General features: G+C 44.3%; 1 protein-coding gene across 3 annotated transcripts in view; it reads left to right on the top strand.

Annotated features, from left to right (window-relative positions):
* The window catches only part of HDAC4 (histone deacetylase 4), a 181,954-nt gene that overhangs the window by 130,121 nt on the left and 28,778 nt on the right, over positions 1 to 23,055 (top strand). For all 3 annotated transcript variants that reach the window (XR_005780549.1, XM_040440747.1, XM_040440746.1), the window contains 13 exons: positions 7,940 to 8,184; positions 8,275 to 8,425; positions 9,948 to 10,062; positions 12,007 to 12,128; positions 15,082 to 15,213; positions 16,411 to 16,520; positions 16,701 to 16,817; positions 18,179 to 18,359; positions 18,446 to 18,672; positions 20,399 to 20,647; positions 20,738 to 20,924; positions 21,382 to 21,515; positions 21,634 to 21,739. Coding sequence is in view for 2 of the 3 variants with exons in the window: in XM_040440747.1 (XP_040296681.1) it covers positions 7,940 to 8,184; positions 8,275 to 8,425; positions 9,948 to 10,062; positions 12,007 to 12,128; positions 15,082 to 15,213; positions 16,411 to 16,520; positions 16,701 to 16,817; positions 18,179 to 18,359; positions 18,446 to 18,672; positions 20,399 to 20,647; positions 20,738 to 20,924; positions 21,382 to 21,515; positions 21,634 to 21,739 (2,076 nt within the window). In the remaining variant the exon portion in view is untranslated. The remainder of the gene's footprint in view (positions 1 to 7,939; positions 8,185 to 8,274; positions 8,426 to 9,947; positions 10,063 to 12,006; positions 12,129 to 15,081; positions 15,214 to 16,410; positions 16,521 to 16,700; positions 16,818 to 18,178; positions 18,360 to 18,445; positions 18,673 to 20,398; positions 20,648 to 20,737; positions 20,925 to 21,381; positions 21,516 to 21,633; positions 21,740 to 23,055) is intronic.

The raw sequence follows: 23,055 nt of genomic DNA, 5'->3' as shown, positions 1-23,055 counted from the left end.
CCCAGATAAGCTTACTATGACCAGATTGGTTTTTTGATTGCTATTCTTTTTCTGTGCCAGCGCACTTTCCCTGCCAAACCGTAATCTCGATTCTCTATCGTGTTTTCATCAGGCGAGTATCTGACGAGTGTGACTGCAGTTGTCCTGCCATTTTCATTACTGCTTTATAGAATTAGGATTAACCTCTTTTGTTTTTTGGAAATGTAATGGAAGTGAGCTATGGACGGTACTTCCATGTTGGAATGACTTTCCTTTTCTGTTAAAGGCACCCACGTTATCATCAAATCTGCTGACAGTTCACATCCAGTGCATGAGAAAGGGTGGTGTTGTTTTTTTTTTTTTTTTAACCAGGAAAAAATTCAATAAAAAAATCTTTGTGTACTTTTTTTTTTCTATACCTCCGAAAATGAAATCCATGAGAATAAGGGCTCATGCACACATCCATAGTTTCTGTCCGCATCCGACCTGCATTTTTTGCGGATCGGAAGCGGACCCGTTCATTTTAATAGGGTCGTTAAAGATGCTGACAAGGATAGGATATTTCTACAAAAATAATTGGTGGCCTGTACTCGGCCGGGATCCGTGTTTTGTGGATACACGATTTGCGGACTGCAAAACACAGCCGTGTGCATGAGTTCGAAGTAGTATACTGCTTCATTAACAGATTCCACACAGGAAAGCGAGTGGTTTAGCCCAGCACAGATTAGCCCCTAAAAATCAGACTCATTCTCATCGGATCCAAGGGCATCAAACTACATATCTCAGAATTCTGCTGCAGATCCTATAGATAATACGTGTTGGACTTGCCTACGGCCTCGGGCACGTGTAAATATACGCATAAGGATGTTCTCCTTGGATCTAGGACGCTTGGGTATAGGGAGGGGGAGGGGGAGGGGGGGATTGCTTTGTTTGTCTCCTAAAATGCTTTAAAAATCTCAATAAAAACAATCTGATTTAAAAAAAATATACGCATAAGAACCAAAAAGGCCCCTTCCAGATGGATTATATTTCCATCAGGATGGTGTTTACGTTTAGAAGGGACTGCATCGGGAACCAGAGTTGCCAACCAGAATTTTTCTTTTTTCTGGACAACTTATCCCAAAATCCCGGACAGCCAACATTTTTTACAGACAAACCGGAAAACCATAATGAATGAAGATTATAAGTAATACATGTCTATAGCTCAGTATACTGATATTAAGGCGTTACCATAATTTACTGTAAGCTGTAAAATGATGATCGTTACCACCAAAATATAGTACCAAAAAAGTGGCCTGTCAGACCCAGGAAGAAAATTAAAATTGACAAATCACTGGGTCCAGATGGCACCCCCCCCCCCCCCCCCCCCCTGTTTCTTAAAAGCATAAAGTATCGTCATAGACAGACCCTTATTTCTGATATTTAAGGACCGGATCTGTCCCACAGTATTGGTGCTTAGCAAATGTGGTGCCGATATTCAAAAAGGGGTCAAAAACAGTGCCTGGAAACTATAGACCACTAATCTACCATCTGTTGTAAGTAGGGCTGCAGCTGTTAATTATTTTAGTAATCAAATATTCATCCAACAATTAATCGAGTGCTCTAATAGGAAAAAACAAATTAAAAGAACGTTTTCCTTATAAAAACTCATCAGCCCCCCCCCCCATATGCCATCAGCTGCCACACCGCAAAAGATAGGGCATGTCTTATACTTCACTGCGACATGCAAACCACTGACCAATTGAAGTCAGTGGGTCCGCACTATGATGTCACGTGCATGTGGCCGGTATTTGTGTTTTGTGGATCGCTCTATGCGCCCCGCAAAACACTTAGGGTCCTGTGAATGCCCCCTTACAAACTATATTACTGTAAGGACTATAAACAACTCAGTTGTAATTCTGATGCCATTAGTTGTGAGTTATCTATGGGGCGAATAGGCACTTAGCACCCTTCTTTGTTCTCTGTGGTGGCCCATCGCCCAGACCTCTACCCATGCTATCCTCTGGCATGCCTTTGATAGAAAAGGGTCAGAAGTAGCAAGAATTTGTTAATTGACAGCTACCAGCTTATAAAAATGAGCCATTTATCCACACTTAATTGTAGTTCCTGTGCTTGCTGACGGCAGACACGTCCTGACCCAGGCAAATCATGAGTTTATTATTGAGTGCCATCACTGGGCACCACTTATCCTCACATATCACCTTCTTGCTTAAGCTGGCTCCTAAATTGATGCTTTTCTTGTCCACCCTTGCCTAGAGGTGGAGCAATTCATGGCTTCCTGTGCCCGATCATGAAATAACTCTGTGCGCAGCACTTGAAGTTGTCATTTGATCACAGGTTGCATCTGTTCCCAGGGCAGAGAAATATTATCCAATTGTGCTTCTGTCTGTGGGTTTTGAACCGGTGTGCCGCAGGAGAAGCTCTTGATGGGATCATATCTGTGAGTGTCTCCAGGGTGTGTGATTCACCTGCCGAGCGGTGGTGAGTCACCTTCCTGCCGACGGAGGCGTGCAGCACCATACGGAGCATCTTTGGAACACGTTATCCTGTCTAATGAGGGAAGCAGAAGACAGGCTGGAGTGGGCGGCTGCTTCGGGGACATGAATGAGCTTCCGATGACACCAATACGGTGACAACAGGTTGAGCTCGCAGCCTTTCTCTGACGGAAATAACCCCACAGTCTGGCTTTTACTGTGCTCATATTTTTACTAATGAGTGCGTTCCGTTTATCTTCTAGTGTAGTATTTCTTACTAGACTCTAGTTCTATGTCTCTTACTACTTTCACACTACCGTTCGGAGCGGAGCGGTCTGATGTCTGCACAGACGGATCCGCTCCTATAATGCAGACGTTTGGATCCGTTCAGAACGGATCCGTCTGCATTATAGTTTAAAAAAAAATTCTAAGTCTGAAAGTAGTTCAGACGGATCCGTCCAGACTTTACATTGAAAGTCAATGGGGGACGGATCCGTTTGAAAATTGAGCCATACTGTGTCAACTTCAAACGGATCCGTCCCCATTGACTTACATTGTAAGTCTGGACGGATCCGCTTGCCTCCGCACGGCCAGGCGGACACCCGAACGCTGCAAGCTGCGTTCAGGTGTCCGCTTGCTGAGCGGAGGACAAACGCTGCCAGACTGATGCATTCTGAGCGGATCCGCATCCACTCAGAATGCATTAGGGCAGTACGGATGCGTTCGGGCCGCTTGTGAGCCCCTTCAAACGGAGCTCACAAGCGGAGCCCCGAACGCTAGTGTGAAAGTAGCCAAAAAGGAGAAACCGGTAGGGGTTTCATGTGAGAAGTCTAGAACTTCACTTGTTCTACCCTAGAAATTTTGACCATCAAGTCACCTACTGGCAGGACATACCGCATCCGTCACTCTACGTGATTAATCAGTGGGATGGTATACAATTGGAAATAATCTTTAAAGGCCTGTTTCACACTATCAGTATTTGGTCAGTATTTGTAAGCCAAAACCTGAAGGGGAACCTACAGAGAAAAGGTGTTATAGAAATATTTTTGTATCTTCTGTGTTTTGGACCCACTCCTGGTTTTTGCTCACAAATACTGATGTAAAAATAATGACTGTGTGAAAAAGGCCTTAAGGCTCTGGCTTTAAAGGGGTTGTCTCATCACAGACAATGGGGGCATTTCGCCAGGATATGCCCCAATTGTCTTATAGGTGCAGGTCCTACCACTGAGACCCGCATCTATATCGAGAACAGAACCCAGAAAGTGGTGGAGGCTGCACTGTGCATGCGCAGCAGCCCTCCATTCATTTTCTATGGGGCCGCCAAAAATAGCCGAGTGCACGCTCAGCTATTTCCGTCGGGCCCAAGTGAATGGGTGCAGTGGCCGGTCATGCGTGGTGCGCTCCCGTTCAGTACTACGGGGAGAGCTCTTGGTGGTGGCCGGACCATAGTCCTCCAGCCACCACTTTCCTAGCGATATACCCCCATTGTCTGAGATAAGACAACCTTTTTAAGACCGAGCTTATCTACGCTGGTGTGATTGTAGTTTTTGTAGGACTCTGTAAATCCAGCCTCGGTTAGGTGCATAACACAATTTTATAAAATTTTGTTGTGAAAAGTGAACAGCCAATTAAACCACTGCATAAAATTTTAGATTTATTGAATACATTTTTGCAACTGTCCCATTCATGTCAGATAGGAGCTTGCCGTGCACATACTGCAGAGTTCAATTGCGGACGTTTGGTACGTATGTATAGTCCTCAAATACTGGTAACCTGGCATGACACAAACATTGCCCTGTGCCAAATTAACAGGAAAGATAATTCATTTATGATTAAAAGTTATGGACACCTTTTGGAAGATATTTTTATTGGATTCTATTTATTTTGGGCTTAAATTAAATTTTTCAATTGGTCTTGGTCTAAAAATTTTCAGCAGTTTGTCTTTCATAGCCTTCGGTTTCTCTGTTAGGTCTCCTTCTCAGTGAAACTGTCTGAGATTTCCTCTGCAGCTCTGTCTGTTTCTAGTTCCCTGGTAACTCATAATCACTCATTTAAGCTAAATTCTTAGCAATTTGATAAGAATTTAGCTTAAAGAGGACCTGTCACCGCTCCTGACACGCCTGTTTTAATAGCTTCATGCATTCCCCATGTAATAACAATTCTGGAGCATCTATTCTTCTGGCTCTATGTTGTGTCATTCCTCTGTTATTTCTACTAGAAGTTATGAATGAATTGCTATCAGCCTTCAGTAAGTAAGGGTACAGGAGGTAACAAGTTGGGGGGGTGTACCTGCACAGTCTGAGAATGGCAGTACTGATTGGATAGAGTCAGACTGTACAGGCACCCCCCCCCCTCCCCCAAACTGGTTCTCTCCCCTCTGTACCCTCACTGAAGAATAGATGCTCCAGAATTGTTAGTACGTGGAGAATACATGAAGCTATTAAAACAGAAATGTCAGGAGTGGTGACAAGTCCTCTTTAAATGAATGTTTATGAGCTGTTAGGAAAGTAAAGAGAAGGGCTTAAGATCGAGCCATCGGAGCAGCTCTCTGATGGATTCACTTCGAAGTGCAGTAAAACTGTAGAAAACCAATTGTTGAAAATGTTTGTTTAATAAAGACCAGTTGAAACAAATAATTTTTAGCCAAAATTAGTAGAATGCAAAAAACAAAAAGGTGTCCATAGCCTTAAAAAAAAAAAAAAAAAAAAAAAAAAAAACTTTTGAAGATATTTTTACTGATCCTCTGGATATGTCCTCAGTATCTGATGGGTGGAGGTCTGACACTCAGGACCCCTGACGGTCAGCTGTTTGAGAAGGCACTGGCAGTAGTGCCATGGCCTTCTCCCAGCTCACCAAGCACAGCGCCGTACATTTCATAGCGGCTGTTCTTGTTATCACATCTCGGCTCCATTCACCTAAGTCGGGGCTGAGCTGTGCCTAGGCCACGTGACTGATGAACATGACGTCGCTCAGCCAGTATAAAGAAAGGCTGATACATCTTCTTTCACATACATGTCTGTGTTTTGGCTCAAAACAGCTGCATGTGTGAACCCATACAATTACATATTTACACAGGTAGACAGCACGCGGCGAGCGCCAATTGACAATTTAGCAATTGCCGTTTACTGCCTCTTACAGGATGCAATTATTGTCCGTATGTTTGGACAATAGATTGCTCGCCCCCGTACAGTTTGTATCCTATTCGGCTGCTGCCGACAAATGAGTATTAAAAAAAAAATTTGCCGCATAACTGTTGCGTTCAGTAACAAATTAGTGTCCATTCGTCAGGTGGCCCATCATTGCCCAATTTAAATGTCCCTTAAACTTCTCCCTCTCCACAGGTTGGAGGACAGGTTTGACCACTGGGACCCCCACAGACAATGAACAGAGCAGTGGTCAAGTATGTGCACTGCTGCTCCATTCATCTTCATGACACTGCCAGAAATTGCCGAGTGCCATGCTCCTCTTCAGCGGTCCCACAGATTGATAGAAGGGCAGCATGGTCCGGGCTCAGTGGTCGGCCTCCACAGATAAAACTTATAGGTGTAAAACTTGGCACTAAGTCTCTTTAGTTATGCAAGACTGTGTTTTAGTATTCTTAAAGAGCATCTGTCAGCAGGTTTGTACCTATGACACTGGCTGACCTGTTCCATGTGCTCTTGGCAGCTGAAGGCATCTGTGTTGGTCCCATGTTCATATGTGTCCGCATTGCAAAATAAAATTAAGTTTTAATATATGCAAATGAGCCTTTAGGAGCTGAGAATTCGGCAGTTGCAGAGAGAGCAGAGCCCTCTGGGTGTAACGACAACGCCCCCGTTGCTCCTAGAGGCTCATTTGCATATATTAAAACATACTTTTTCTCAGCATTGAGGACACATATGAACATGGGACCAACACAGATGCCTTCAGCTGCCAAGTGCACATGTAACAGGTCAGCCAGTGTCATAGGTACAAATCTGCTGACAATGTCCTTAAAATGTGTGCAGTTCAGTTGTATTGCATGTGTGTAACCTGTGACGTGTTCTCACATCTGTTACATTGCACATACCGCAGAACGATTCCTTATTTTGCGAGCTTCCATGTTGACTGTTTCCCTAAGGCAGCACTGCTCTCATACTCTTGTACGGTTTTTGGGTCATTTACTTTTGATAACTGATGTTTTGTCTCCATTCAGTTCTTCACTTCTTCCCATATTAAGTTTCCCAGAAACCACCAACTGCATCAGCATCCTTCCTTGAGAGGCCGCTGTGTCTTGGATTGTGGGAAGAGTCGGTGTGGGGAAATGGGCCCTATTATAATGGTACACTGCGGAAGGCTCCCTGCGCTATGCTGAATACATCCTTTGTGTGCCCGTTAACGTCACCACTCCAACTACTTTCGTAAGCCTCGGGAGATCAACCCAACAGAGCAGCTTTGGGGACTAGGAGCTGGGGGGAGCTCCCCCTGGGAAAAAGAGAAGCTGGCTTTGTTTTCAGGAGGGCTCAGTGTCAAAGTCCCCCCGCTGACATGCCTGACCCTCCCCCGCCTTCCTGTCAACTCTTTCTAACAAGTTTACTCTTCGGGGTGCTTGGTGAACGAGAGTCACAAGTGACGCATCAACTGCTGAACACAATGGTTTCTGATTGTGCATCGCGTCTATGCAGCTGCGTGCCCTTATAATGCCTATAATTTTGTGAACTTTCTCCTGGCATATAGTGGAGCCTTCCAGCTTTGATCTCATCCTCCACATGGACAGCATGCTGCAATGGCTTCACTTCCTCTCATTAACACTTTTTCTGCCAATAGTCCCAACCGGTTCTACTGGCATCTTGCAGAGAACAGACACGCTGGAATCTTCAGCTTGGCACCAAGCGCAAAGTTCTTGTAGCAAATACCATTTTGTTTGGTCTCATCGTGTTTTTCATTGGGTAGGTTCTTTGTTTTTCACGGTTGAGCATCTGGCTTGGATGGCGACATGAAGATCGCCAAGTCACATTGCACCATCGCATGTAATTTTTGTCTATGGTGCGGCGCTGCATCTTGGCACGACTGTCGGGGGGGGGGATTTTCCTTTGAAAGTTGCACTCAGTTTTATTATTTTGTTTAATGCAGGTCACGTGTGCAACCTTTCTGCAATTTTTCCGTTTTTTTTTTTTTTTAACTTTTTTTTTTTTTTTTATTTTTTTAGTCTCAGCTATTTTTTGCAGCTCTGACATAGTCACAAGACCTTTTTGAGACATGTCTCCATGTAACCCCCGCCTTAATTGTGATGCAATATTGGACATGCCGTGTTCTCTATAAAGGGGAACATCGTATATGGCGGCCGACATCAGACAAGTGCTACAGCACAAATATTTCATGGATTCATGGTAAAATCCCAAGGTCCTGAGCGAATGCCTTGGAGGTCTGAAAGATGGAGCTGTTATAACCGATCTGATAATTTGGTCATAAATTTGGGGGAGATTCGGGGTCTTCATGCAGTCTTGTTTTCTCTTTTTTCCCTACAGTTGATGTAAGTGCTGCATTGCCACTCCAAGTGGCTTCCGGCACTCTTCCTATGGACCTTCGACTGGATCCCCAATATCCCATCTCTGGGTCCGATGGCATCGGGAGGGAGCAGCAGCTGCAGCAAGAACTACTGGCCCTGAAGCAGAAGCAGCAAATCCAGCGGCAGCTTCTCATAGCAGAGTTTCAGAGGCAACATGAGCAGTTGTCCAGACAACACGAAGCCCAATTACACGAGCACGTAAAGGTGAGAGATGGCTAATCAATGAGTTGCACTCCCGAGAGCGTTCTGATGATATTGATTTGTCACTAACCTGATTGGGGTGTCACTTAACAGCAGCAACAAGAGCTTCTTGCTATGAAACATCAGCAGGAGCTTCTGGAGCACCAGAGGAAACTGGAGCAACATCGGCAGGAGCAAGAGATGGAAAAACAGCAACGGGAACAAAAACTCATGCAGCTGAAGAATAAAGAGAAGGGAAAAGAAAGTGAGTAGCCAACAGATTGAAGTTTCAAGATGCAAAGCTGTGTGTCAGGAGACTGGCTTGTGTAGGCCCCTTCTTCACCTCGGTATTGGGCTCCTTCAAGGGGATCTGCCATCAGACTCTGCTGCCCTGTGTAAGGGCAGCACAGTACGTGGACAGGTCTGCTTTTCAATTGGCCAAAGTGTCCCAACAAATTATTGCGCTTAGGAATGATAGAGAATACACCGGACACGTGGTTTACGAGACCGGTGTATTCATGGGAGAAACCTTATTAATTTATGGTATCGTCTTGATCAACGTGCAAAGATGAGAAATGGGGGTCATGGAATAAGAAAATGCTGTTCCACTAGCAATCCCGGGTGCGGATGAACGCACGTAAGATCCACATGAATTTCCATGCAGATTTATGTGCGTTTCTACAGCATATCCGCACCAAAATCCACCATGTCTAACAGCAGTTTTTGGTGCGGATTTGATGCAGATTTGCCGCAGATTTCACCCTTCCATTGTAAAGGGTGAAATCCGCAGCTAAAAATTATATAAAAACATAATTGGCATGCAGCGGATTTGGAAATCCACTAGGCAGGTTAATTTCCGCACAGAAAAAAAAATCTGCAAAGTGTACACGAGATTTGTGTAATCTCATACACTTTGCTGGTGCTGTAATTCACAGCGGTTTTTCTGCATAGGAATCTGCATGGAAAAACCAAACTTATTCCACGATGTGTGCAGGTGGCCTTATACCCCCGCAAGGGGAAGATGTAGTCAAGTTTCATTCACCCGCAGTGGAAATGTGGGAGCAAAGGTAATAAAAAGGACCAGAATCTGGTTAGGTATGAACCATAGGTAAAAACAGTGGATGCAGTAGGGGAATGCATGTTGGATATTAAAACGGGCTCTAGTGGTACGGGTAGGGTAGGAAAGATGAGGGACCTCCTGACCCTAACCTGCACCCTAGATATCCTAATGTTACAGATCACTCTGTTAGGGGAAACCCTGGAACCTATCCCTAGTGGCACCCTACACAATCCCTATACTGTCTCCTTGAGTCCTGATTCATTAGGGGACTCTTCTTGGAGGAAGGTGATATTACAACTGTATATGGACTTAACCGGGCATATGGAAAGCGGTTGTTAGGATGAGACAGTATGATTGTTGGTTATGCTTATTATTATTGCTTGTTGCTTACATATTGTTTGCCTTGTTTTGTTAAAGGGGTTGTCCAAGATTGCGAATACATGGCTACTTTCTTTGAAAAACAGCACCACACCTGTCCACAGGTTGGGTGTGGTATTACAGCTCAGTCCCATTCACTTCAGTAGAGCTGAGCTGCAATACCAGACACAACCCATGGACAAGAAAGAAGCCATGTTTTTTTTTTTTTTTTTTTTTTTTTATCCTTTGACCGTCCCTTTTATTTCTGACTACTTTTCTTGTGCTCATTTAGAATGGGTGGTACTGATTGCGTTGCTGTTCAGATGCCGGTTCACGATTCATGGTTTCCGTTCTTGCACATTATTTGCAGGCGCCGTTGCAAGCACTGAAGTCAAAATGAAGTTGCAGGAATTTGTCCTGAATAAGAAGAAAGCTCTCGCCCACCGGAGCCTCAATCACTGTATGTCTAGTGACCCTCGCTTTTGGTAAGTGATAGGACCTCATTTGTCAGACCCCTGTTTAGCCTAATATTGATATCCTTTTACCAGTTTGAAAACTATTCTTTTGAGGAATAGGTGACACATTAGAGAACCCCTTGTAGGCAGGCTATTATAGATAAATGATAAAGTACATGGAAGATATACTATATTGGACTGTAGTACTCGGGTTAAATTGCCATGTTGGCACTTTGCGATAAAAAAGTGGGTTGTAGGGTTGCGCTTTGGACACTCGGTCTCTAAACCGTTCACCATCACGGACCTAGAGGGAGCCCAGACAAGCGCTGGAAAATAAAAAAAAATGTAACGTTGCCCTGTTTTTATTTAGACCGACAACCCTAGCACTGAAGTCATGACCACTAGGCTGAACTTAAGCCACTAAGTCGCATGCTGCTTTAATAGGTAGGGTTAGCGGACCAGGAAAAAGTCATTCACTGGGACTAGCGGATTGAGGACTTTGCATTGGAGACTCACCTCAGAGGTTGGGACAATCTTGCACAATGATGTGGATATTAGAGAGCAAGGAAGCTTCCTGGGTAGGTACAAGGTATTTACCATTGATATCACTTAGGCTTCTTTCACACTGCCGGCAGCTTTAGGCTACTTTCACACTAGCGTTGGGGCTCCGCTTGTGAGTTCCGTTTGAAGGCTCTCACAAGCGGCCCCGAACGGATCCGTCCAGCCCTAATGCATTCTGAGTGGATGCGGATCCGCTGAGAATGCATCAGTCTGGCAGCGTTTGTCCTCCGCTCCGCTCAGCAGGCGGACCCCTGAACGCAGCTTGCAGCGTTCGGGTGTCCGCCTGGCCGTGCGGAGGCAAACAGATCCGTCCAGACTTACAATGTAAGTCAATGGGGACGGATCCGTTTGAGGTTGACACAATATGGCTCAATTTTCAAACGGATCCGTCCCCCATTGACTTTCAATGTAAAGTGAAAACGGATCCGTTGGCATTATCATGAACAAAAAACAAAAAAAAATTATTTTTTTTTTGTTCATGGTAATGCAAACGGATCTGTTCTGAACGGATCTAAGCGTTTGCATTATAGGTGCGGATCCGTCTGTGCAGATACCAGACGGATCCGCACCTAACGCAGGTGTGAAAGTAGCCTTATTTGTCCAGCTAAATCCCGGCATATTTGCCTAGTAGTGGCCGGATCTCCGCTGGAACCCATTATAGTCGATAGGACTGGTGGGCATTCCAGTACCGTCCGGCAATGCCAGATCCAGAGAGCTCTGCCGGATCAGCCTGCCAGAATTCCTGCCGGCAGTGTGAAACAAGCCTTGGCTAGCTAAATGGGTTTTAGTGTTGAACCCTTTGCAGTGATGGAAATAGAACTTTAATGGTTCTTTGGCCAAAAATATTAAAGGCTTCTATTTCTCTCCGATACCGTCTAAATCTTAACATCTTCAACATTACCAGCATAGAGTGCCCAAATAATACTGCCATATAATGACTTCATCATAGTGGTATATCGCAAACACATACTGTGCCAGTGCACACAGTGCCAAAATCCAGTGCTTTGTAGTGGTGTCTGAATAATACTTCTAGGACAAGTGACAAAGGTTCAAGCTGACCCACCAGAGAGTGGACCATTCATAGTTATGACTAGGTGATGGAACAATTGTCCCTTACACAACTGTAGTGTTTTGCAGTCTGTAACTTGCGGACCGGACATGGCCGCTACTGTCATAGAAAAATGTTTATTTTTGTTCGCAATTGCGGGCAAAAATAGGACATGCTCTATCTTTTTTTGCAGGGCCGCGGAATGGAACTACGGATGCAGACAGCACATGGTGTGCTGTCCGCATCTTTACGGCCCCATTGAAATTTTGCAGAACGAGTGCGGACTCATTCATACGGTCGTCTGAATGACCCCTTAGTCTGTGATGTAATCCAGTCCTTATACTTTGTATGTCCTAACTCTACAGGAAGACGCAGCACAGCTCTCTGGACCAGAGTCCCCCACCTCAAGGCGGAGTGTCTGGCTCATACCACCATCCTGTTCTTGGAATGTACGACTCCAAGGATGACTTTCCATTAAGAAAGACAGGTGAGGAATTAAGAGGATCTTATTATGCTTTGTGCACACTAGGATTGTTCTCATGAAACTTCTTTTTTCTTTTTTTTTTTTCTTGTAACTTTAGCCACATTCCTATTAATGTGTATTGTGTGAGACCTATGCTGACATACATGCTTCCCCACACTGTAGTTTGTAAATTTGCAGGACATAAGCCCTACCCATGGAAATTCCCAAACCCACCCAGGACTTCCACTTATGGGTGGAGCTTACATAAGCCCGACTTATGTTTGGCCCGGGACAACCCAAATTTGGCAGGACTTCGGACAGTCCCTGCAAATACAACACTGTCGGCAACTGTATAACATATACCCCTGCTTTTGGAGTATGTCTCTGATTTAATTTTATAAAGAAAGTACCCTGAGGTATATGTTTTTGTGGCCAACCTATGCCCAAAAGACACTTATATGTGTGCATGCGATAGATGCCTATGGGGTATGTTACAATATACGTCTGTGTACCTACATGCCTGACGTAGGCCGAAACCGCACTGGGAATGAAGTCATAATCCTATATAAGGCTACTTTCACATATGCGCTTTGTATTCCGGTTTTTAAATCCGGCAGAGGATCTCAAAACCGGAGCAAAATGCTTCAGTTTTGTCCCCATGCATTGTCAATGATCAGGATGCATTCCTTTCCCTTGTGTGACCGGATACAACACCACTGCAAGCTGCGGTTTTGTGTCCAGTCTGCGAAACGGAACAAACCGGATCTGTCACTAAAAACAATGCAAGTCAATGATTTTGGATTCTAAATAAAAAAACGGATCCGTCACCCATTGACTTACAATGTTTATAGTGATGGATCCGGTATGTTCATTTTCGATTTAATACAAATGGAACGGATGCATACTGATGTATTAAATCGAACGGAAACGTTTTGCTGCCGGATCTCAAAACCGGAATACAAAGCGCAGATGTGACCGTAGCCTAAGTCTGCTGGAGTAGTTTGTGGCTGGTAGAAATCTTTATGTGCTTATATATTTCTATATTTATTTACTGTGCTTTTTACTGTGCATGTGGTGCAGACTGGTAGGCCAGTGCATTAATTACATATTTAATAGCGTTTTCCTCCTCGGAGCACTGCTCTCATTGATTCCCTTCACTCTTCCCACTCCCGTATTTATACATTTGTTATTTTCCTGGCCCCTTTGCCTCTTCACCGCCCACAGCCTCCATTTCCCTGCGCGTGCTTTACAAGTAGTTACAGGAAGGCTTGTAAATAATTAATGTGGCAGTAGTATATTTATTCGATGTGGTCTTCTCAGGCGGTGGACTGAGCTGGTTCCGTGGGTTAAGGCAGGTACCAGCGGAAGCTTTCTACCAGTATTAGAGCGATCGATTGACGTTAATGTGGATGCTGAAATTCCAGCTTCTTAGTGGCCACTCGTGTGTGAGAACCCCCTGGATTTACAGCAGTGTGTCAAGTTATTAATGCTGGTGAAACATGGCCTGCTTAGTGCGGTCCGAGGCTGTTGTGTGTGACGGAAGATTACGCAGACCTGTAAAGTGCCCGTCCACGTGTTCAGCTCAGAACACCAAAGAATACCTAAAAACTCTGTAACAAGAGCTTGAAGGCTCTCTAACATCGATCAGCAACCTCCGGCACTCTGCTGCGGTGAAACTACAACTCCCAGCATTCCCCTTTACTCTGCTGTTCCTGTAACTCCCATAGAAGCGAAAGGAGGATTCTGGGAGTTGTAGTTTCTGAACAGCTGGAGTGCTAGAGGTTGCTAATCTCGGCTCTATAACCTCAAAGCATATTGTTGGATGAGGATTTTATGGATCAGACCTAGACTGTGCTGTGCAGGCTATGAACAGTCTCTGGATTATGCCATCCCTAAACATTTTGTAGACATGGGTGCCCCTCTTTGTGACGTAAATGCCAGCCTCAGTGACGTCCTCCATAAGAGAAGTAGCTTAAAGGAGTTTTTCAGGCTCCCGATATTGATGACCAATCCTCAAGATTGGTCATCAATATCCGAACGTTGGGGCACCGACTCCCCGCACCCTCGTCATTCAGCTTTTCTGCAGCCTCTAGCTCTGGCACTAGCACTTTGAACAGAGCAGGAAGAACAGCTTTGTTCAGAGTCCATTGCCTGGTCACTGCAGCTCAGCTCCCGTTCACTTCAATGACCCAGCACAGTCACTACGTATTGAACGGAGCTGGGCATCTTGATCCATGCATATTGCTAGATCTGCAGTGAACAGCTGATTGTTGAGGGTGTGGTGTGTTGGATCCTCACCCATAGGATATTGATGACCCCATAGGCTTTTATAGTTCACCAATATTAGGAGCTTGGAAAACCCCTTTAAATTGATTGTGTGGTCAATGAAAGTTTTTCAAAACTGCGTAAAATAAAATAGATCATGCTCTGCTTACCAATCCGCTACCGCTCCTGTTCTTGATGCTTGCTGGTCGCTCGGTGGTCTCTTCTTCATGGTCCCTCTCGACACTGGAATTTTCTGTCCAGCCACAGCAGTGAGTATCCTCAGCCAGTAATAGTAATAGGGATTAGAGACTGACTGGGAACTAGGAATCGTTGGAACTGTAACAATTAGGCTCTAGTAAGACGAGTATCGCTTATTTTCATATCTTACACCAAGCTGAGTCTGTTTAAAAAATAAATAAATAAAAATGAATTGCCCAGACAACCCCTTTAAAGGGGTGTTCCATGATTTTGATATTGATGGCCTAGCGAGAAATATGGGATTGGTTGGGGTCTGACTCCAGGCAGCACTGCCAATCTCATACTGATGACCTATCCTGAGGATAGGCCATCAATATGAGAATCCTGGAAAACGCCTTTAAAGCTTCCCCAGAATTATTAGCCTAAGCCATGCTTTTGGAAGTGGTATTAGACAGATGCTGATTATATATTTTCATACAATATATTCTTATTGGTTTCCTCCTGTTCTTTTTAGCATCTGAACCTAATTTGAAGTTGCGCTCAAGACTGAAACAAAAGGTAGCTGAGCGCAGGAGTAGCCCTTTATTAAGACGGAAAGATGGTCCTGGTGTCACTACTCTGAAAAAGCGTCCTCTGGATGTATCCGGTGAGTGTCGTCTTTAGCCACATTCCTGATTTTCATACTTTTTTACCTGTAGCCTTTAACCCCTTCAACCACTGTGACGTACTGATACTTCACAATGGTTGAGGGCTTGTATAGAGCGGGCTGCTGTGGTATCATACAGCACACACCCGGCCGCAATGACAGGGAATGGCAATCACGCCAAACCCCTGTCATTTAACTACTCAGATGCCGCTGTCAACACTGATCGCGGCATTTGTGAGTCAAGGCAGAGGGCTGCTACTCCCTCTGCCTTCCGATCGGAGCCCCAGCAGAAAAATTGCAGGGCTACGATTAGTTACAGTGGCAGTCTGGACGCCTCTGAAGCATACCAGTCCTGCCATGGTAAGCTCCCTGCTAAGCTGTGCACAAAGCGCAGCGCAGCAGGGAGCATGTGAAATTCCTATTCACCCTAATAGATCACTATTAGTGTGAATAGGATAAGGGATCAAAAGATCCCAGGTTCTAGCCTCCTAAGGCTACTTTCACACTTGCGGCCGGATCCGGCAAAACATATGCCAACTGATGGCATTTGTAAGACTGATTAGGATCCTGATCAGTCTTAAAAATGCCTGATCAGTCAGAAAAATGCATTGAAATGCCGGATCAGTCTTTCTGGTGCCATCTCGGTTTTACTGCGTGTAGGGATGAGCAAATTTCATATTTTGAGGTTTGTGTGCGGGTTCATGTTGTGGTATTTACTGAATTGCGTTATGGATTCCATTACCACGGACCATAACGCAATTCCATGACTGAATGCATAACGGAATGCCTTTAATGGCATTCCGTTATTCATTTCGTCATAATAGAAGTCTATGGGCTGTAAAACTGATCCATTTGGTTTACGTTATGCAGCATCGGACTGCAGGATGAAAAATGTTATTAGTATCACACTGCAGGCTACTCTGAGGTACTGCTGGCGGGTTTACATGCATTTAGGAGGTGAATTAAATGGTGCCCTTAAAAAAATACAACTTGTCCCGCAAAAAATAAACCCTCATATGGCTATATGAACAGAAAAAAAAAAAAAAAGTTATGGCTATTGGAACGTGGAGAGGAAAAAATAGAAATGCAAAACCAGACGTGCGCTCAGTACTTAATGGGTTAGAATGTAATTTATGAAGCTGAAAGGCATTTTTGCCTTGTGTTTGATCCGTTTAGATCTCATGTGTTTTCTTGTAGACTCTGCTTGTAACAGCGCTCCTGGTTCCGGTCCCAGCTCTCCCAACAACAGCTCAAGCAACATCACTACTGAGAACGGCATTTCTGGGCCTTTAGGCATTCAGTCTGAGGTATCCACCGCTAAATTTGCCCACTTTAATACTTTGAGAGGAAATAAACATTATATAGATATATAAAGCTGCAGGATGCCACTGACTTGCGTTTCTATGTCCGACATACTGTGTACTTTCATCCTCTGGCTAAGCCGCCATGTCAGTCATTGCTTACATATAGCTCACTTTCTTTCCTAGGTGTCATTGGCTCACAGGCTGGTAAGCAGAGAGGGATCTGTCACCCAGCTGCCGCTCTATACCTCACCATCTTTACCCAACATTACCCTTGGGCTGCCTGCCAGTGGATCTGCCAATGTAAGTGTTTTAATCATACATTCATATCACAATGTATCTTATATCATATGCTTCCTGTCACACAGTTAAGGGTCCATTCACACGTCCGTTGTTTCTTTCCTGATCTGTTCCGTTTTTTGCGGACATTGAGCTGTCCGATTTTTTTCAGTACCCATTGAAAATGAATGGGTACAGAACTGGTCCAGATCTGTTCCGCAAAAAACGGAACAGATCAGGAAAGAAACAACGGACGTGTGAATGGACCTTTGAAGGGGCTTTCCTGTGAGGATAAGTTCTCAGTATTAGATGGTTTGGGGTCCATCTGTCAGCACCCCGTCAACCAACTGTTTGAAGGCCAAATGCGCCACGTCATTGTTTTTTCTACACCGTCAGCCAGAGATCATGGGGATTTTGAAATTATTTATGACACCACTCTGTGATTTATATTGTCTGTACATTTCTATCCACTTTTTTTTTTTTTTGTCCCACTTGGGGTACAATCTCACGGCGGGGTCTTGTCACGGTAGTGATGTGGCCTCTATGCCGTCTAGGGACCCACAGCAGGCTCTTGTTAACTAATGAAGACCGCACTGTTTAGTCAGTCTGCATTGTTAATGACCTCGTGGCATTGAAGGTAGTGCGCGGTCATTAACAATACAGACCAACCAAACAGTGCCGTATCATTAGTTTAACAAGTGCCAGCGGTGGCCTCTTCTCGCTCTACTTAAAGGGGTTGTCCCATTTAGACAATTTATCGCCTATCCACACGATATGGGATAAGTGGTTGATCGGCAAGCTCCTGGCCGCTGGGGACCCACCGGTCGATACAACAGTGTGGCCCATGCTGTCCATTTGAATAGGGTGGCAGACACACATGTATGTTTGCTGCTCCATTTAAAGGGGTTGTCTGCTTTTCCCATAATGATGATGACTAGGACAGAGCCTTCCCATTAAACTGACTGGGACAGAGAAGCTGTAATTACACCTTCTCGCTGCTACAATGTGATGAGTGCAGAGAATATAACGCTCGTATTAGCACTGCGTTCTCTTCATATAGCTGATTGGTGGGGGTGGGGGTGCCGGCAGTCAGGCCGCCACCGAACGGATATTGATGGGCTATCCTGAGGATAGGTCATTGATATAGGAAACCTGGAGAACCTTTTTAATTCTATGGGACTGCCGGAGGTAGCCAAATACAAGCCATCTCCGGCGGCCCCATAGAGTTGAATGGATTTCAGCAGTCTAATAATGGTCTCTATTAAAGCAATGCATTTAATTCAGTCATTTATTTCAAGGTTTTGAGATACAAGTAAATTTCATTATACGCAATGCTTTACCATGTTGTAATTATTCTTTTTGTCTTCCCCGATCCATTTTGTTAGGGTGCTTCTGGACAGGACTCTGAACGCCTTTCCCTGTCTAATATCCAACAACGACTCTCCTTATTTCCTGCTGCTCACCTTACTCCATACCTTGGTGCCGATGCAGCAAGCTCCCATAACTCCCTTCTGCAGCATATGGTCCTTCTGGAGCAGCCCAGTGCGCAGAGCCCCTTAGTGACAGGTAATCATCTCAAACTTGTGTGTCCATTATAAACTGCACATGAATCGGCACCAGCGGCTTTAGCAGACTTGTTTTGTTGTTTTCAGGGTTGGGTTCACTTCCTCTTCACTCCCAGTCCTTAGTGTCCACTGATCGCGTCTCCCCCACTATCCACAAGTTGCGTCAGCACCGCCCATTGGGCCGTACACAGTCTGCGCCGCTGCCTCAAAATTCTCACGCTCTGCAGCACTTGGTCATCCAGCAGCAGCACCAGCAGTTCCTTGAGAAGCACAAACAGCAATTCCAGCAGCAGCAGCAACTACACCTCAACAAGGTGTGTGCCCAACGTCTTCATGCCCTTACCCAGAAACTTTCTCTCTCCTTCTCTCTGAAAGCTAATCTTAATTATTTGCATACATTTGGGGCACAGTGTACTTAAAGCATTTTTTTTAAATATAATTTTAAAGAAAATGTTTTGGACTAAATTGCCTACCCTATGGCTAGGACATCAGTATTTGGTTAGTGAGGGGCTTGTTCCCCAGAACCACCAACCATCAGCAGAATGAAGGGGTGTGATGCTCCACAGCACCATTGGTATGAATGTGGTTGTGTGCAGTACTACAGCTCAGTCCTATTCAGAAGACTTCTTTGTACTGTACATGTTATATTCTTAACAGTGATGTTATGAGCTAACAAGCCCAAAAATATATATAAAAAACACAAAAAACGGGAGAATAGGTGTCCGCCAAGCCTTTTTGTATTTAATGTGGGGTGACTGCTGCCACAGCATTAGGTAGAAGCAATGGAGTGACAGCCAGGCATGTGTGTGACTCTCTTCATTATAGTTTGAGAGCGAAACGGACACAGTTTTACAGCAAAGCAAATTGGAGCGTAAGGCCTCTTTCAGATGAGCGTGTCCTGTGCTCCGTGTATGAGCGCGATTTGCCATTATGGACACTGCTTGTTTCGCAGAAGTGCAGGGCATTATAATGATTTAAAATTCTGTGTATCTCTGCATGGCCTGTATCTACCGGCATAATGCCATCAGTATAATTTTGTAGAAGCAAGGTTATGCAGAGACACGCAGCATTATAAATCATTATAATGCTATGCACTCCTGCAAAACGAGCAGTGTCCATAACAAGAAATCACGCTTTTAGGTCCCATTCACACGTCCGCAATTTCGTTCCTCATTTTGCGGACAAGAATAGGCATACTCTATTAGTGCCGGCAATGTGCGGTCCGCAAAATGCGGAACGCACATTGCCGCTGTCTGTGTTTTGTGGATCCGTAAAACACGTTACGGACGTGTGAATGGAGCCTTACACAGAGTGTGAGAGCCGCACAGGACACGTCTGAAAGAAGCCTAATAAAAATTTACTTCTCATAATGTTAGCTTGAAAAATCAGAAAAGGGAAAAATAAATCTTGGATTTTGTCCTTTTTCCTAACAGTCATTAAAGGGTCACTGAGTTTTCATAAAACTTTTGATATTTCAAAGAGATATATCAAATATATTGATTGGGGGGGGGGGGCTTGGAGTGTTCAGACCCCCATTGAGCTCTTGAATGAGTAGAGAGAGAAGCGCTCGCATACCGTGCTCTCTCGCTGCCGCAGGCGTGGAATTGAGACGACTCAATAGAAAATGTAAGGTCTGGTCTCTGTTCGGTCCCCTAGAGTGAGGAGGATATGCAAGCACTTCTCATCCCCCACTTCTAGCGATTGGTGGGGGTCTCAGCACTCAGACCCCATCAATCAAACTTTTGATATGTCTCTATGACATATCTAATGTTTTATGAAAATTCTGTGATAAGGTAATGCTTCTAAATCCTCCACCACCTATTCTTATTCCGGAACTTCTTCATCCATCCTTTATAACACTCTGGTGTCAGTCTTCTCTTCTGCTCCATCATGGCCACCTATTTCTCTTTTATCATTATTCAGTTTGTGTTGTAACAGTATTTTAAGTGTCTTATTTCTAAGTTTCACGGTGTTTTCAGTTTTGTTTAAGTATTTCATGGAGATGAACTGATGGGATCTGTATATTTTGTATTGTTTCAGATGATTCCTAAAGTCAATGAGGTTTCACGACAACATGAAAGCCACCCTGAGGAAACCGAAGAGGAGCTGCGTGAGCATCAGGCCATCCATGAGGACTCGTATATAGAGCATGGATCTGATCATAAGGAGCAGAACCTTGGAGGTGTTGTGCGTGTGAAGCAGGAAAGAGAGGAAAGCGAAGATGAAGCCAGCACGCAGGAGCTAGAACAGAGTACACTTCATGCTGAGCAAGACCTTCTCTTCAGACAGGCATGTGACCATACATATTGCATGACTTGTAGTATTTTTCTAAGCTTCTTCTGTATGTTATTGAAACATATCATCATCTTGACATTGTAGCAAACGCTTTTGTTGGAGCAGCAACGCATACATCAGCTGAGGAACTATCAAGCCTCCATGGAAGCTGCTGGTGTTGTCGTACATTTTGCCGGACATAGACCACTGTCGAGGGCCCAATCTTCTCCAGCTTCTGCCTCATTTCCCATGTCTGTTCAAGAAACGCCCACCAAACCACGATTCACTACAGGTTTGTTTTTCTGTCCCTTTAAGAAGATCTAGCAGAAAAACTTTTTTTCACAATAGTCTCCTGCCAAGGCTTCACTAGTCCCTGCCGATCTGTTTACCAGACACCAGCAATTACTGGCTGTAGTGGTGACGTGACCTTCTCGCAGCTTACCAAGCACAGCACCGTACATTTGTATAGTGGCCATGCTTGGTATCGCGCTCAGTCTCATTCACTTCGATGGGGCTGAGCTGTGCGTTTGCCACGTGACCGATAAACATGTCGTCACATGGCCTAGGAAAAGCAGCGAGAGGGCTGCAGCGCTACTGCAAGTGCCTGTGTCTTCTCAAACAGCTGACCAGCGAGAGTCCAGGGTGTTGGACCCCCACCGATCAATTACTGATGACCTATTCAGATCAGTATTATCATATCGGAACCAATTTAACTTAGCCTGACGATGTGACGTTCACATTTCTTGCAGGGCTTGTCTATGACACGTTGATGCTGAAACATCAGTGCATCTGCGGGAACACAAATAGCCATCCTGAGCATGCTGGCCGTATACAAAGCATCTGGTCAAGGCTACAAGAGACTGGTCTTAGGAGCATGTGCGAGGTGAGCAGTTGTCTAGTGTTCTTAGTTTTACCTTTATACAGTGTGCCCTTTAAAAAAAAATGTTTATAATCATCTTTTCTATGCATTAATTCCTATTTGCATCCATTTTCACATGTAGTGTATACGGGGCAGAAAAGCCACTTTGGAAGAGCTTCAGACTGTCCACTCGGAGGCACACTCTCTGCTCTATGGCACTAACCCTCTGAATCGACAGAAGTTGGAGGGTAAATGTTGATGTCGATATGTTTACTTGCCTTAACCCCTTAACCCCTTAAGGACTCAGCCCTATTTCACCTTAAGGACTTGGCCATTTTTTGCAAATCTGACCAGTGTCACTTTAAGTGCTGATAACTTTAAAACGCTTTGACTTATCCAGGCCGTTCTGAGATTGTTTTTTCGTCACATATTGTACTTCATGACACTGCTAAAATTGGGTCAAAAAAGTAAATTTTTTTGCATAAAAAAATACCATATTTACCAAAAATTTTGAAAAATTTGCAAAATTTCAAAGTTTCAGTTTCTCTACTTCTGTAATACATAGTAATACCCCCAAAAATTTTGATGACTTTACATTCCCCATATGTCTACTTCATGTTTGTAGCATTTTGGGATTGATATTTTATTTTTTGGGGATGTTATAAGGCTTAGAAGTTTAGAAGCAAATCTTGAAATTTTTCAGAAATTTACAAAAAACAAATTTTTAGGGACCACTACAGGTCTGAAGTCACTTTGCGAGGCATACATAATAGAAACCGCCCAAAAATGACCCCATTCTATAAACTACACCCCTCAAGGTATTCAAAACTGATTTTACAAGCTTCGTTAACCCTTTAGGTATTGCACAAGAGTTATTGGCAAATGGGGATGAAATTTGAGAATTTCATTTTTTTGCCTAATTTTCCATTTTAACCCATTTTTTCCACTAACAAAGCAAGGGTTAACAGCTAAACAAGACTGTATCTTTATTGCCCTGACTCTGCCGTTTACAGAAACACCCCATATGTGGCCGTAAACTACTGTACGGCCACACAGCAGGGCGTAGAGGGAAAGGTGCGCCGTTTGGTTTTTGGAGGGCTGATTTTGCTGGACTGTTTTTTTGACACCATGTCCCATTTGAAGCCCCCTGATGCACCCCTAGAGTAGAAACTCCATAAAAGTGATCCCATCTAAGAAACTACACCCCTCAAGGTATTCAAAACTGATTTTACAAACTTTGTTAACCCTTTAGGTGTTGCACAAGATTTAATGGAAAATAGAGATACAATTTCAAAATTTCACTTTTTTGGCAGATTTTCCATTTTAATATTTTTTTTCCAGTAACAAAGCAAGGGTTAACAGCCAAACAAAACTCATTATTTATGGCCCTGATTCTGTAGTTTACAGAAACACCTAATATGTGTTCGTAAACCGCTGTACGGGCACACGGCAGGGCGCAGAAGGAAAGGAATGCCATACGGTTTTTGGAAGGCAGGTTTTGCTGGACTGGTTTTTTTGACACCATGTCCCATTTGAAGCCCCCCTGATGCACCCCTAGAGTGGA

The sequence above is a fragment of the Bufo bufo genome, chromosome 7 (assembly GCF_905171765.1).
Source record: "Bufo bufo chromosome 7, aBufBuf1.1, whole genome shotgun sequence".
Lineage (NCBI taxonomy): Eukaryota > Metazoa > Chordata > Amphibia > Anura > Bufonidae > Bufo > Bufo bufo.
This window is presented reverse-complemented; position numbering and strand designations above follow the sequence as displayed.